We start from the raw sequence: 16,922 nt of genomic DNA, 5'->3' as shown, positions 1-16,922 counted from the left end.
AGATATTCTGTCCAGTTCCTCGCAAACGGGGTCAGTTGAGGCGAGTTCTCCACTTTTGGCTAAATCTGCCTTTCCCGTGTTACCCACCCTTTAACCAAACCTCTGGAGAGGATTAGCAAGCCGGATCCGTAGACCGGGGTTTCCCTGTCGCCTTGACAACGGGACCGGAAGGGGCGGGGTTTACGCTCTTCTTTCCGCCCGAGGCTGCCTTCAGCCGCAGAAACCGCTGTGGGCCTCTCTGCGCCTTGCTCCCCTATCTCCGGGTAGGAGCGGGAGCCGCAGCCGCAGCCGCACAGAAAGCCACGTCAACCTAAACCGTCCCGCCCGCCCCGCCCCGCCGGCCGCGGTCCTACCGACTCCCCCCACGCCTTTCCCACAATGCCGAGCGCCAGGCCCCGCCCTGCCGGCGCGACCCGAGCTGCGGTGTTGTTGCTGCTGCGCGCGCTCGCAGCCGGCGTCCGGTCCTGCCGGGTTCGCAGCTCGGCGGCCTAAGGATGGGGCAGTAGCTGAGGACACCGAGGTGGGCGCGGGCCGGTTCCACGCACCGCAGGGCCATCGGGGAGGGAGGGCGCCGACCGCATCCCATCGCCTCTGCGCCGCCGCCCATTGTGTCGGGTCCTCGCCTCCCTCGCTGCCCCCTCCACCCCACCTCTGCCGGCCACCTTCTGCTCGCACTTCTTCCTCGGGTTTCTTCTCCCAGGTCCGACCTGTGACCTCGGACGCACACTTGCCAGCCCTGTTCCCCTCTGTCTTGTCCCCCTGCTCTCTGTCTGATCCCGCTCTAGAGAGAAGGCAGCATCCTTCGTTAACTTTGCGTTTACCCTCAGTATCCTAACTGGCCCTGGGCTGTTCTGTTACTCCCACGCTGCGGAGACCAACCCTAAGCCAAGGGACACCCTAACCCAAATTCCTGATGGAGACTGGTTCTTCATTTGTTCTCCTTTCCTGAAAGTTGTCAGTCTGGATATTTCTGGTTTCTATCAGTATATTTTACAAAGGTGTATTTTTTTTGGGGGGGGGCGATGAAAAGAAGGGGTTAAAAGTGAGATGAGGCCTGTTCACAGGTAAGAAATATTTAGAAACATTTGGACTTACATGAAGAGAACTGAAATTGAGGATGCTAGGGAAGTTAGATTACCCCCCCCCAAGAGTATTTTAAGATCTTAAACTATGCTAGTTTAACTGTAAGGTGAAATTCTAGGGTTTTAGCCTTCACAGGATTTTTGTTTATTCCAGACATAAGCTTTACAGTGAAATTGCACCGATTTGCAACTATTGCTCTGTTTTTTTATAAACTAATTTCTTCTCTCAGTGCAAACACTTTAGAAAACTTGGGGTGGCCTGCTTTGCAATTTATCCATTTTTATACTGACATTCTTGAATTGTTATGTAAAAGGTACAAACCCCTTGGAAAGGCTTTATGCTACCTTTCACTTCCCTCAGAAGGCATCCTCTACAAATGAGACTAGGTTAAAGAGAAAACTGAACAGTTTTTGAGGCGTAAAAGGAGCTAAAAGGGAAGAAGTACTAATTTGGATCCTGGTGGTATCACACTGATCACACTAATCAGAGCCTTTTTGTCTAAGTCTCTCTCTCTCTCTCTCTCTCTCTCTCTCTCTCTCTCTCTCTCTCTCTCTCTCTCTCTCTGTGTGTGTGTGTGTGTGTGTGTGTGTTTCTAGCTAGCTACTCATTACCCTTTTCCGGCTGCCTAGAGTGATTTTACAAATATGCTTATCTGAATATAGAGGCAAGGGAGGGTTCTTGAAAGTAGGACTCAGAGCCATTCACAACGATGTGACCTCAATGGAGATTGTATTGCTGACTGTGTCACTTGGCAAATTATGTTATAACTGCATAGTTTGGAAAGTATATTAACTGCCTGGTTTGCTCTCTTTAGGTTAGCATTACCGGGCTGTGTTCTGTGATACTCGATTGACTCTTGAAGTAATGTGGACAGAAGTTCTCAAATGTATATCTTATAACCACTGGACCCAGCATTGTATCTTAATGTCACTTAAATAAGAACTTGCCTAAGAAAGAGAATGGGAGTCTGGTTAAACAAAGATCACTTTATCAGAGACTTGAAGAGGATCAGTCTCTGTCTTCTGATACTGTATGTGGTCATTGTAGTGGGCACAGATCAGAACTTTTACAGTTTACTTGGAGTATCCAAAACTGCAAGTAGTAGAGAAATAAGACAAGCCTTTAAGAAATTAGCACTGAAGTTACATCCTGATAAAAACCCGGTAGGTAAAATTTCTCTTTTAAATATCTGGTTATTTTACTATGCCTCTATTTTACTTCTTTTTAAATGAGCATTTGAAATGCTTAATAATGTCAAAAATTAGCACTTGCCTAGCATGTATGAGGTGAGGGGTTTGATTCCCCACCACCTGAAACTAATAATTCATCCATCAGACTAAAACCGGAAGAAGCAAATTTCGATGATTTTGTCAGTATCAAATACAGTTACCTCTTCTGTAAACTGATTTCCACTAAAAGTGGTGAAGACGTTAACCCCAAGCCATGTCTTTGAAGCAGTGTTCATACTAACGTGGGTTTAGAACGATAAAGACAGATAGGTACTCTCTCAGAACTCAAGAGTCTTACACAAGTGACAGTAGTAGCTAATCATAGTGTGGTTTAATTTTCACTGTTGTTTTCCATGCACAGTTCAAACTATTAACTCACAAATGAAAACTTAAGAGCTCCAAATGTATTTCTGTTTGTAAAGACTTGACTGTGTACCCAAGAATCTTTAAAAACAAATTTGTTTTGAATTTTATGGTGTTTAAATTTTTTTATTACTGTTTAGCTTATCATGAATAAGGACATGATATAGATAGTTTTGTGGGTAGAAACTTATAAATGAGGTTATTTTTATCCCAACTACATAAGCTGAACATTATAAACTCTTAGTTGATTATCTTTCCCAGAGATGTATATTATATTTAGGGATTTGTTGTTGTTTTTCAAGTTTGTTTGTTTTTTTTCTTTTTAATTTCCTGGTGTGATTTACAGAAGCCAATTTTATGAAACAGTAAAAAAGTAACATTTTCAGTCGAGTTTTGATTTGTTATTCTGGTATTATCTCTTATTTAATAAATTGGCAGATTGAAATATACACTTTATGTATGGGCCTCATATGGGAAAATAGCATGCATACCTGTTGTTACAGAAGTAATACATTTTAAAGTAAAGGCTTGAAGAGTCCATTAGTGTTTTTTTTGTTTGTTTTGGTTTTGGTTTTGGTTTTTTCTAGACAGGGTTTTTCTATGTAGCTTTGGAGCCTATCCTGGCACTCGCTCTGGAGACCAGGCTGGCCTTGAACTCACAGATATCCACCTGCCTCTGCCTCCCGAGTGCTGGGATTAAAGGCATGCGCCACCAACACCCGGCTAGTGTTTTTTTTCTTAGTGGCATTTTTTTTTCAGCATTTTTAGAAGGGAATTACTGATCTTTATCCATTATTCATCTAATTTGGATACTTTATACAGTAATGAGAAACTGTATTGCCAGAACTGTCTGACTTTTTGAATAGTGCATTCTGATTTCCCTTACTTAGGCTTCTTTTGAAAGTATGCTTCCTTAGAAATACTTCCTGATTTCATCTTGATGATTCATGTCCTATTGCACTGCCCTTTTTTTTCTGTTGGTATCTAGTATTCAGATATTTGTGACTAGTTAAATCTGTATTTCTGAAGAGATTCAGATTGTGTATTTGAAATAATTGTTGTATCTAATATTTTTTAACAGAATAACCCAAATGCACATGGTGATTTTTTAAAAATAAATAGAGCATATGAAGTACTCAAGGATGAAGATCTACGGAAAAAGTATGACAAGTATGGAGAAAAGGGACTTGAAGATAATCAAGGGGGCCAGTATGAGAGCTGGAGCTACTACCGTTACGATTTCGGTAAGGTGCATGTTACTCATCAGGTCTATCCTGTCTCCTCCCGCCCCTGTGCTGGGATTTGAGCCAAAGACTTTATGGCCTGTACCACCAAGCTGTGTCTCCAGACTTGAAGTTCATTTTTTAATACAAGTAGAAAAAAAAAGTTGGTTTTGCTGTTTAATTTACATATTTCATATATATATATCACTTTGATTAACTTTCTAATTTACTCTGAACTTGAGTTGAAAAGGTAAGTCAGTTGGTATATAGAAATTACTGTACATATATGAAAGTATATTGGTCAGATTATGCTTAATACTTTCATATATGGTTCCTGTTAACAATTGTTTTGTGCTGTATTTTTGCATTAGACATTAAATAGTGAATCCTGTCTCGAAACCCTGAAGAGCATGTTCCAACAAAGGCTAAACTTTTTAAAGCGTAATGGTCGATTGTCTGGTAGAAATACCATCCCCCTCATATGGCACCTCTGTTGATCCTGGTTTTTCGTGTTGGCAGGAATAAGCAAGGCAAACAAGAGGAAAGGGGGAAGGAGGAAGCAAAGATCACAATTGTATCAGGAGTGTGATCACATAATCAGTGTTTCCTATTGTCACTAGGTAACTTCAAATGCAGGCTAAGAATTGGCAAGTGCTTTTATATTAGACTAAGGAAAATAGTTCAAATTTATTTCTACAGTTTGCTCAAGACGTGATATCCTTTTGAAAATAATATTTAAATATATTCCCTACTGACTTAGTCAGACCTAGCTTACTACTTGCTTACAAAAAGAAAATCCTATTGGAACACATTTCTGCTCATTTGATAGATATTATCTATCACTTCTCTAAGACTCTAAGGGCAGAGTTGAGTATTTATGTTTAAAAACTAAACCAAACAAACCCCATAAAAACTGTACACTCTAATGCCCTATAAAGACCCAGATATTTACAAGTGGCCTCTGTAGAAGTTTGCTTTTTATTGTTACTAGATATCCATTATTAATGTTAACTGGGTGTTTTAGGTAGTAATGAGGAATTTTCTCACATTTAGTTTAAGCACAGTAAGTAAAAGTTGTATTCACTACAAAATATGTGCCTCTGCAGATCTTATGGTCATGGAATTTTAAACAAATTAATCTAAACTTAATCTAAATGAGTTCTGTAGTCTAATTAATAATCAACTAATGTTCAATTTTGTGGTTTTAAAATTGTAGCATGTCATCTTTAGAAGTTAGGTGAAGGGGTACTTAAGAATTTGTGCTGTTTTTGCAACTTCTAATGAGTTTTTAGTTATTTTTTAAAGTGGAGAGATGGCTTAGTGGTTAAGAACACTGGCTCTTCCAGAGGAACTAGGTTCCAGCACCCACATGGCAGCTCACAACTGTCTGTAACTCCAGTTTCAGGGGATCTGACACCTTCATACAGACACACATGCAGGTAAAACACCAATGCACGTGAAATAAAAATAAATAATTTACTAAAAAGGTAACAAAACACAGGTTTTGTCTGCGGAATAAAGGAGGTGATAAATCCCAATAGGTGATGAGGAACTTCCCCTACTCTATGATAACGCCTTATCAAGGCATTGTTAGTCTTGAAATGAGTCATCAGTAGTAGTAATTATCGTTGGTTTTTCTCCTAATTTGATGTGTATTGTTCAAGTTTGAATTGCAGTATAGCTATGTTTTTATAGCTAAGGCAAAAGTAAATAATATTTTATTTGGTGATTTATTTTTATGAAAAATTTTATGATTTTTTTTATCCAATTTTTAAATTAGGTATTTATGATGATGACCCTGAAATCATAACATTAGAAAGAAGAGAATTTGGTAAGTTTCTGGGGTATGACTTTCTGAAAGTAGTTAAGTACAAATCACATCTCTTACTCAAAACTCACAGGTCTAAATGTAACCAGAAGTTAGAAATGGTATAGATTTTTTAAAGGAATATGATGAATCTATTAAACTCTCCAGAGAAGCGTGTGGGTTGGTGTTTCAATATAAAAATACCAGTATGGGGCTAGAGCAGTTGTTTTCAACTTCTTAGTCAAAACTTAGCAAAATGCCTAAATATGAATACCAGATAAAAATAATAATAATATGTAGTTCAGGCTTAGAGTCCACATTATTTTGCTACATACTTGCAACAACAGAAAAGGTGCAGTTTTCAGTCTTTTCAATAAGTGTGGTTATTGTGGAAGCAGATTTCATTTTTATGTGAAAATTCCCTACTCCATTCCCATTGCATTTTAGAACATTAGGAAAATCAGATTAGAATCTTCTGCCTTCACCTTTTGTGTAGCTAGAATAATGTTTTTCTGCTTCATTTACGTGTGGTATGTTTATATGTGTGCATGTTGCTGGGACGTGTGTGTGTGTGTGTGTGTGTGTGTGTGTGTGTGTGTGTGTGTGTGTGTGTGTGTGTGTGTGTGCACTCACATGCACAAAAACCTAGGGCTTTGAGCCAGCTAGGCAAGTACTCTACCTCTTCTGCTTCAAAACAGTAAGTTGTACTCAGAAAAATTGCAGTTTTATTTTGCTATGTTGTGGTCACATTTAATTTAGAAAACTAAGTAGTTATGCCAAAACTAAATAGATATGCTTCTGTTGTGTTATTATAAAAGATTTGGTAGTTCCTAGATTTTTTGTTTGCTTGGTTTTTTTGTTTTGTTTTTCCGAGATAGGGTTTCTCTGTAGCTGTGGAGGCTGTCACAGAACTAGCTCTGTAGACCAGGCTGGTCTTGAACTCACAGAGATCCACCTGTCTCTGCCTCCCGAGTGCTGGGATTAAAAGTGTGTGCTACCTCCTCCTGGCCAGTTACTAGATTTTTAAGTAGAGTCCATTCTAAGCAAGGATTGCCTTCTGTTCTCTAACATTTTTAGGTAACTTGTGGTATAAAAGGAAGCTAACTATTTAGAGTGTCATTATAAGTTCTGTATATGAACACTTCAACATCTTTCCTACAAAAGAAATAAAGGAATTTGATTTATTGCTAAGTAACACTAATAACTGTATCACAAACTATGTGGTTATGTAGCTCTGTAGCTTTTCCTGTGTGTTTCTTACCCTGACTGCTTGTGAACCACTGTGGTTAGAAAACAGGAGACTTGAGTATAGAATCAGATGAGCTGAACCAAACCTGCAACTGGCTGCTTTGTGAGACCACCTAGAGTGAGACTTTACTAAGTTTTATATTGCAGATGAGTTTATACGTTTTCAGAAATCACTATGCAGAGAAGGCTTTTCTAATTAGGTCACTTAGAACCCCAAATGATTGTTTTAAATTCAGCAATGAATTTAAATGAGATAGAGATAATTCAGAGACAATAAACTAAAACTTGCACTGCTCTTTGTATGAGTAGACTAAAATAAGATGATCCTGACACTTTAGTTCAAGAAGTGGAGAGAAGATGGCAAATGTGGATTATAGAGCTAATTTGTATTTGGACAAATGTCACCAGCAGGCTTGCTTGTGAGTTTCTATTGCCATTTTTTTCTATTTGAGTTATTTAATCTTTATATAAATAGTTATAGGGTCATTTTTAAGCGATGTGTATTTTCTTAGTGATTTCTGGGGCAAGTCCCCAGCACTCTCAGATCAGTCTATTCTGATAGAACCAAATGATGCAAATGCTGTGTTGTGGTCATGCCCCAATTCATCTCTACTTGCAGAACCCTTCCTCTGTATCTTAAGTCCTTTTATCCTTCTAGCTAATTAATCCATTGAAATCTCTCCCCAGTTTCTTACCTCTCAAGCATCTCTTCAAGTGGCCAACACTGGCTCTGATTTCCACCTTCCTGTATATTGGCATTGGAGTTCTCTGAGGTTTTCAACATAGGTCTATTACATTTGGTCCAGTTTTCCAGTTGTTAGACTGGGAAATTTAGTCCAAATTACATAGTTTGCTTTTACCAGAAAAGGAACCCTAAGTGTCCAACTTTGATACAGAAGAGACAGAAACAAGTTAGTAAGCTCTAATTTCAAAGCTGTAAATGTTGTCGTCTTTTCCTAAAATGGAGTCATGTTTTCCATTAAGCATAAGCACATTGTTTTTTATATGTCACAGTACAGCAGTGTATCATTTGTGATCAAGTTGTAGGTTGTATTGGAAAAGAAGAAAACACCTCGCCAAATAAGGCCTCAGTTGAAGCATCCTTTTGAAGGTGATTCAGGAAAGAGGAACTCAAGACAGTGCTGCAATTTCTGTACTAATAAAAGCTATTGTACAGATATTAATAGATATTTTGGTTCTATGATTGTAAAGAAATTTGCATTTTCAAATATATACTTACTCTGTTTTGGGTTACTGAGTTATATAAAAGCATTTCATTGTGCTGTTTTACTACACTACTAAAAATACGTTTAGTCAGGCACAGTGGCCTGCACTGTGACCCCAGCTACATGGAAAGCTGAGGCAGAAGAACTGTGAGTTCCTGCCCAGCCACAACAACATAGAAAAACCTTGTTTCTAAAACTGAGGAAATGAGTGAAATGAAAATGTATTTTTAATCTTACTGAGCAAATACTTATTCCAAATGTTAGAAGTGTTTCTGACTCAAGGATACATACAGTATTAGATACTCCATCTGATGTATTTATAATAAATTGATCTCTATTTTAGTTTTCGTTAACTCTGATGAAGATTTTTCCCTAAATTAATATCAGTTGCTGGTCTAAGGCAACATGACATTTGTTTAGATCATCTAGACAAAGTTTAACACTTCCCAAACTTTGCCAAAGAATGGCTGATGAAAATCCTATTATGCACTCTTGCCTGCAATGTGTGGATGCACTGTTTCTCCACAGAACTGCCTTGCTGCTGAAATGTATTCCTGAATGTTTCCATCTAGCCAGTCAGTTAAACAAAATAAGAATAGTATACATGTCTTAACAATTATAGTAATTTATGAAAATTTCATTTAAAATCACTGCCAGCTGATTTTGGTATGGAATTATATGAGGACTCTTAAGCAAACTGCCCTCACATTTGTATCTAGAATATTAGAATAATCCTTGGTTAAAATTTTAAAGTTTGTCTTCATTGGATCATTTTACAGATATAAGATGCTGGCTAGGGATTATATAGTGTTCAAATCTATTTTAACAAAAACATGTGTTGATGTTTTAAGACGACAGAATTCTTTACATCTTTAAGCAATATGATTTGCCAAGATAAAGATCTTATTTATGAAAAATATTTAGTTCTATCACTGTAATCTTTGCTCTGTAATGCAGGTCACTAGCACGTACCTTTAATCCCAGAAATCCAAGCCAGAGGCAGGAGGATCTATGTGAGTTCAAGGCAAACCTGGTTTTCATAGCAAGTTCCAGGTCTGAAAACTCAATTTCAGCCTCTGTGACAGGCACTAGCCTCTTACACTGATCCTTGCTGCCAGTGGTAGAAGAGCTTTAGTCTCAGCCCTGGTTCTCCCCTTTGTTTCTCATGTGCACAAACTGGCATAAGCCCTGCTACCCCTTGTGTGGCTTCACGACTACAGTTACCCTGCAGGGCTGCTGCCTTTTCAAGGATAGGCTTAGGAGGGGTTTCCACAAGTTTTTTGGGCTTGACATCTGAGAAGAAACACTACTACTTACAGGAAAAAAAACACAGGAAATAAGCTCACTATGGAATATGTAGGACTGATTTTTTTTTTCACTCTGATCTTAACAAAACGATTTGTGATTAAAATGTGCTTTAACCTTTAGTAATCGTGTGTTTTGTGCTTTCAGATGCTGCTGTTAATTCTGGAGAGCTGTGGTTTGTAAACTTTTACTCCCCGGGATGTTCACATTGCCACGATTTAGCCCCCACTGTACGTACATTTAATATCCCAACTATGAAAGCCTGTTTCCTACTTGATGGATTATTTGGCCTTCCTTTTTTCTTGTTCTAATTTGTTGGAAATTATTTTGTATTAATCAGTGTGACTATCGGATCATTACAAATTATTTTTTCCCGTATGTTTTATTTAGTAAGACTTTCCCCTTTTAGGATTATATATAGTGAAGTATGGTCAAGAGGATAAATGTTATCAGAGACGCTTGTTTTTGTTTTTTTTTTTTTTTTTTCTGTCACAGTGGAGAGAATTTGCTAAAGAAGTGGATGGATTGCTTCGGATTGGAGCTGTCAACTGTGGTGATGATCGGATGCTTTGTCGGATGAAAGGAGTCAACAGCTACCCCAGCCTCTTCATCTTTAGGTCTGGAATGGTAAGGGATGTTTCCATCTTTAAGATCTATGGAACTTCTTTTTTTTCCCCTAGCATTCAGGAGGCAGAGGCAGGTGGATCTCTGTGAGTTCAAGGCCAGCCTGGTCTACAGAGTGAATTCCAGGACAGCCAGAGATGTTACACAGAGAAACCCTGTCTCAAAAAACAAACAAATAACAAAAAAAAGAACTTTATAACAAGTAAAGTTTTAGAGAAAACAGTATGTAAATTTTCAGGCTGTTTTTCCTTTTTCTAGGAGCTAATAAACATTTGTATTTCTTTATCAACTTTTTCCAGACCATCAGTTTCTGACTTACAGGATATTTAACGCACATTACAACATATTTTAGGTGCTGCCTCATGGGCTATAATGCTCTAATATCTTTCTTTTTCCCAATTTCCTTTGATGACGCTGAAGCTAAAACTTGCAAATGTTATGAAAAACAGCATTCTGTACTATCTGTACTGTCAGGGTTCTCAGGTATCATTTGTAAATGCACTGTGTTGTTAAGAAGTAGAACTTCCTGCATTATTCACAATGTTAAAAGTATTTGGGAGGCCTTTAACATGAAGAAATAAAAGATGTTTATATAACCACAGGCTGCAGTGAAATACAATGGAGATCGATCAAAGGAGAGCTTGGTGAGCTTCGCCATGCAGCATGTCCAGAGCATGGTGACAGAGCTGTCAACAGGTAATGATCCTTTCCCCATTGGCCTGCTTCTCAGAATATTTTGAAGTCAGTACTTTGAATTTGCAGTGGTAGTTCTACATTTGGTTCATGATGATGCTGGTGTGAAGTATCGTTTTCTCTGCTTCTTAGAAAGAATTGTCTTTGCTTTGGTTCCTCTGACTTGTATGTAGAACAGGCTGATTTCTGTTTGCATAGAGACTAATGCAGTTGAGGTGTAGAGGGGTGTGAGATGGGATGTAAGGGCATCCTTTAAAAGTGCTGACTCTTAGCACTGCAGTGTTGATACTTCCACAGCTATAGGCACAAAGTTCATTTCAAGTTCAAAAACACTTCCAGTGTTATGTTAAAATCGTTCACCAAATGATTGTAGGATGGCCATTTGAAGTATCCGGGAGGCAGAGTTCATGGCTAGAGGGATGTCTTAGTCATTCATTCAGCACCATCTATGTGTTAGAAACTGTGTTCAGCACCGTATTTATAGTAATAGAGTATGTAATCCCAGCCATCAGCAGCTTCACTTCAGTGAGTAAGGTACCAGTGAACAACTGAAATGCAGTCCAGTAACTTTTATGGCATGAAAGTGGGCACACAGAAGCATAAAGGTATAAAGCAACCCACTTGAGGGAAAGAGAAAAGGGTAGAATAAACTTCCTTCCTGTTCTACCAAATGAGAACAGGAAGGCATCAGAGAGCACTGGGTATTTGAGAAACAGCAATTCTTCACAAATCTAAAAGAAGCAGTGAACTAGAGTTGGCCTGTGTGGAAGAATATGGCTGGCCAGATAGATAGGCAAAGCCAGGTTATAAGGACATTACTTACCTGTTTGAGTTTCTCAAAATAATCAGTATGTCTTAATAATTGGTAATAGAGAGAATTGGAAATAGTTAAGTTTGTAAAGAAACAAAAGAATAACTTTTGGAAGAGTGTTTTCATTATTGAATAAGAAGGACTCAGAAATTTTATTTTCTTTAAAGGAAATTTTGTTAACGCCGTAGAAACTGCTTTTGCTGCTGGTATCGGCTGGCTGATCACATTTTGTTCTAAAGGAGAAGGTAATTTATTGTTTTGTTAGGATACACAGACTGGTATCTAAACCTAGGGGATAGTTTATGCTACTGTACTTGATTTTTTTTTTCTATCAGTAATAAGTCAGTTACCTCAAAGTACAGTTTAAGCCCCAAGTAACAAATGTTTACTAAATGTGTATGTCTGATTTTTTTACGCATAACAGGTAATGAAATTAGTGATGTAAAAATGGTTTTTTTTTTTTAATAATTTCATGTTTAGTGGATGAGTTTTTCAGCCTAGTTCTCAGGATAAATTGTATCTCATATAGCCAAAGATAAACTGGGCAGTGTGCAAAAGTAAGTTATCATATCAACTACAATTGCTTCCAAAATAATTTTTAGAAATTCAGATTTTGAAACTTACATATGAAAAATGTGTTCACCTCATAAGATTGTGTCTTTAGTGATAATAATCTCATTTTCTAGAGCACATCTCTTTGTAAGTTAAAGTTCAGTGTCCTGTAGGCCAAATTTTAAAATGCAAGCTGTATTCAGTGAGATCAGTTTAAAGTTGTTCCAAATACCTGCCAGTCAGTGGTGGCACAAGCTTTTAATGCCAGCACTCTGGAGGCAGAAGCAGGTGGACAGCCTGTTACCCAGAGAAACCCTGTCTCAAAAAACCAAAACAAACAAACAAAATTCCTACTGTTAATACTTTTGGTGTCTGATTCCATTGTGGGTCTTTTTCTTTCTCATCACCTTTTGCCTTTGTGCTCCTTTGCTAGGGATTTGTTGTTTTATGACTAAAAGCTGCCATTCACCCATTCCCTGAGACCTATGTTGGGAAAACACAGCCTTCAACTTAGTCTCTCACCAGTGAGTTTCATGTCAGACTAACCCAGTGGTCGACCCTTTAATATGGTTCCTCATGTTGTGACCCCCAACCATAAAATTATTCATTGCTACTTCATAACTGTAATTTTTCTACTGTTATAAATCATAATGGAATATTCGACATGCAGGATATCTAATATGTGACCCCTGTGAAAGGGTCATTATACACACACCCCACCCCATCATGGGTTGTGACCCACAGATTGAGAACCAGTGTTCCAAACAAAGCCAAATACTGATTTTGCTATCTACACATAAATTTTTGAAACTAACTTGTTATCGTTTATCTCTAGCCTCATTTTATGATGACTTTTCTTCCAAGTTTTACCTCATTGTATCATTTATATTTAACAAAATTTTGTTTAAAAAAAGTGAAATTCCTATTTTAGGATTAAGATTTATAATACTTTGAGGATTCTGCATATACCTTTTCAAATAGATCTGTTAGATTTTATTTCTTTCCAATCCTGAGGTATCTTGACCAAAGGACAGTGTTACTGAGAGGGTAAGACCTAAAGAGATGCTTGCTGCTCTTCTCTGTAGATGTAAATCCTCAGACATTAAGGGGGGTGAATGAAGATTGGGTTGAATGTGTGTGACTTACAGATTCCTTGATGGTCCCCCAAACATAGCCGCTAAGCCTATCCATATTTACCAGTACAGCTCAGTTACTTGCCTTAGAAACAACATGGGGGTGGGGACAGGGGAGGGTGGCTTCAGAATTAACACTAAAACAGCCTCGTAAAATTTTTCTCCTCAGATTGTTTGACTTCACAGACACGACTCAGGCTTAGTGGCATGTTGGTAAGCATTCATCCTTTTTATAAAACTGTGTCACCATGTAAGAAGTACAGCTAGAAATTGACAACAAATATCTGTTTCATGGTTTCTTGAACACTTTATTCTATGTACATGTGATCTTATTTTCTGATAGACGTGATTTTAGCTCTACCTGTCTTCCTAAATTAGTAGCTGTGTTCAGTGTTAACATGTGCTTTCACTGTAACTCACTTCTAGTCTTGAGTGTTTATTATTTTGTATGAGTTCCTCCAGTTATATGCTAATCCTTTTGTCATTTCCAAACTGTAGATGGTGTTTTCTCAACTCTTAGCCTGCTGTTTTCTGCTAACTTCACATTGTTTTGGGGAATGTTCTGGGAATGGTGCTTATCTTTTGGTATTATTGAAACTCCCATGTGTCTGGAGATTGTCAGTTATGAAAGCTGGAAAAGTTCTAGAAAATACTGGTGCTGATTGGGTGTGATTTTTATACTAGGTAGATCAATTTTGTAAGGTTTCTATCTGCTTCATTTCTATACTGTATAATTTGGAGATTAGGCATCTTAAAACAACTAAAATTGGTTTGTATTTCCATTTTCTTGTGTATGTGTGTAAATGTATGTATGTATTGTGTTTGTGTGTTGCCGAGGTCCGGCCTATATCAGTCCCATGATACAGAGGCCATCTATTCTGGACTGATGTCTTTGGTGCTACAATCAGAGACAGCCGAACAGCCCCGGGTCCTGTGAAAGCAGTCCTGCCTTCAGATCCCTCCTAAAGGACCTGCTTCCTAAAGCTCTTCTTAAACACTTGACCCCCTTTTCAGGAATTATGTCCATGGTGGTCTGTTAATTGTGTTCCTGTATTCAGATAGTCTGTCTTGAGCATCCCATTCTATTAATGGAAGCCATTTGTGTTGGGAGTCCATGTTTTATTTTATTTATTTATGTATGTATTTATTTTTTACTACAGTGCTTGCTAAAGTCTACAGAAAGCGTGGCAAAACCTTTCACTGACTTGGAGGGTTCTTTTTTTTTTTTTTCCTTCATGCTTTCTTTTTTTCAGCTGTAAATTCTCTAGACCATAGAGATCCTGTTGCTCCTTTGCAATCTTCCAGGTCAGAGGCCACTGCCCACCATGAGTACTCATGCAGTACATGACTGTACTTTGACACTGTTGGAAGCAACATGATCGTTATAAGCATTTGATAGCTGTTCATCTTTGTATATTATGGGCTTTTCCTAAGAAATAGTTTTGTCTAATATTAAAATCACAAACTTAATTTACTTGTTGTCTTTTTATTGCTCTGAAGATATACCATAAGCAAGGCAGCACTTGTAAGGGAACCCTTTTGTTATGGTGGCTCACTTACTGTTTGGAGCTTCAGTCCACTATCATCATGACAAGGAGCATGACAGTGTGTAGGCAGAGGTGATACTGGAGCTGAGAGTGCTGACTCTTGCAGGCAACTGGAAATCAACTGAATGTTACAGTTACTCTGAGCAAAAGAGACCTCAGAGCCCACCCCCACAGTGACACACTTCCTCCAACAAGGCCACACCTCCTGTTGGTGCCACTCCCTTTAGAGGCCATTTTCTTTCAAACCACCACACTTGTGTTCCTTATTTCCCTTTGAAATTAAGGTACTATTCTTTCAATACTACTTTAAAATTGCTTAAGGATCTTTAAAAATAACAAAATGATGTCTTCCTGGATCAGTTAAAGTAGAATATTTGAAGGCAAGATCTGAACATCAGTATCTTTTATCGGTTTGTTTATAATCTTTGTTCATCAGAATCGTTGGCCTCTGTTCTTCCTCTCTAGGAAACACTATAGTGTTCGCATCAGAGAAGTGCTGTCCTTGAAACCATGTTGTAAAGGCTTATTTTTTCTCTCCCTTTCAAAGAGATCTTTGCCCTTTCAACTACACTTTTAATGCATTAGTATATAGTTTGTAATAACACCCTTACATGATTTGGTGACTTTTCTGTTGACTGAAGGTCTTTGGTAATGTCTACTTGTATTTTTTTATTTTTTTTTACTTGATCACACTTTGAGTTTATCATACTTTATGAATCTTGTTATTCTACTTGTTTGATATTTCATTTAGTTTTATATTTCCTTCTTTCTGTTTACTTAGGGTTTAATTTGTTCTAAAGTTGTTGAAATAGATAAGTCATTAATAGACTTTTCAAATATCTAGACAATAACCACAAATTACAGCTTTAACCACATACCATATTTTGTTGCATAGTATTTTTATTATAAGTTGAAATATTTCCTTTTTGTTTTTAATTTATTTTTATTTATATGCATTGGTGTTTTGCTATGGGTATCAGGTCCCCTGAACTACAGTTACAGAAAGTTGTGAGCTGCCATGTGGATGCTGGGAATTGATCCTGGGTTCTCTGGAAGAGAAGTCAGTGCTCTTAACCACTAAACCATATCTCTAGCCCCCTAACTTTTTCTTAAATTATAGATTATTTACTAGTGTGCTTAGTATCTAAAAACAAGCTAAGTTTTTGAAGCCTTATGTTATTTATGGCTATGTTAATTTCAGTATGAATAAATGAACATGACTTCCATATTTTTAAGCTAAATTGAGATGTTTATGGCCTAATATATACTTTTATAAATACTCATGTACTTTTGAAAAGTGACTTACACTTCATAGATGCATGCCTCCATAGATGAATTTGTGTGTGTATGAGTGTGTGTGTGTGTGAGTACATATATGAAATGATGGCACTGATGAGTGTCATTGAGTCTAGAGTTTAGTTTTCTTGCAAGAATATCATACCACCTCCTACTATTATTGTGGACATTTCTATTTCTCCCATTTCATTTTGCTAGCTTTTTCTTATGTTTTGAACCTTGTATGAATACAGATAAAATTGCTGATTTTCTCTGTAATTTGTGTACTATAAATGTTACAAGTCTCTGACATCAATTTTCTTAGACAAGGCAAGAGTCCTTAAATGCAGATTCCTTCATTAACTCTTGCAACTTTGCTGTCATCTATGTTAGTGCTATGTGAGTTTTCATAAGTCTTCCATGCAGTAAATTGAATATATCTTTGTGTGTCTATATGTGGTGCTGGTGTCTGAACCCAGGGTTTTGAGTATGCTAGACATCTCCCCAGCCCCAGTAAATAGTGTATTTTATGTGTACAATTTAATTTTTATTTTTAGATGCTCCTATATAATACCATCTGTTTTAAGGCATTTGCCTTTAATTTCCTTAAGTTTTGTTATTGCATAAGTACCATTTTCTTGTTTTGCTTTAACACTGTTGGACTTTGTGAATATGTAGGTTAAGGTTTTTTGGGGGTTTTTTTGGTTTTTTTTTTTTTTTTTTTTTTTTTTTTCATCGTGGCAGTCTTTTTTTACTTATATTCTGTTTTTTTTTTCCCCTCTGGAATCTATTAAATACATATC

General features: G+C 37.5%; 1 protein-coding gene across 1 annotated transcript in view; it reads left to right on the top strand.

The window, feature by feature from the left end:
* Positions 1-363: 363 nt before the first annotated feature.
* Dnajc10 (DnaJ heat shock protein family (Hsp40) member C10) overlaps positions 364-16,922 on the top strand; it is a 40,939-nt gene continuing 24,380 nt past the window's right edge. The window contains exons 1-9 of the mRNA XM_027420072.2: positions 364-520; positions 1,898-2,246; positions 3,757-3,919; positions 5,679-5,729; positions 9,632-9,714; positions 9,980-10,111; positions 10,711-10,804; positions 11,780-11,857; positions 13,467-13,510. Coding sequence (XP_027275873.1) covers positions 2,043-2,246; positions 3,757-3,919; positions 5,679-5,729; positions 9,632-9,714; positions 9,980-10,111; positions 10,711-10,804; positions 11,780-11,857; positions 13,467-13,510 — 849 coding nt within the window. The 5' untranslated portion in view covers positions 364-520; positions 1,898-2,042. The remainder of the gene's footprint in view (positions 521-1,897; positions 2,247-3,756; positions 3,920-5,678; positions 5,730-9,631; positions 9,715-9,979; positions 10,112-10,710; positions 10,805-11,779; positions 11,858-13,466; positions 13,511-16,922) is intronic.

This window comes from Cricetulus griseus, chromosome 6, assembly GCF_003668045.3.
Source record: "Cricetulus griseus strain 17A/GY chromosome 6, alternate assembly CriGri-PICRH-1.0, whole genome shotgun sequence".
NCBI lineage: Eukaryota > Metazoa > Chordata > Mammalia > Rodentia > Cricetidae > Cricetulus > Cricetulus griseus.
Note: the sequence above shows the minus strand (reverse complement) of the source record. Positions and strands in the feature narration are given on the sequence as shown.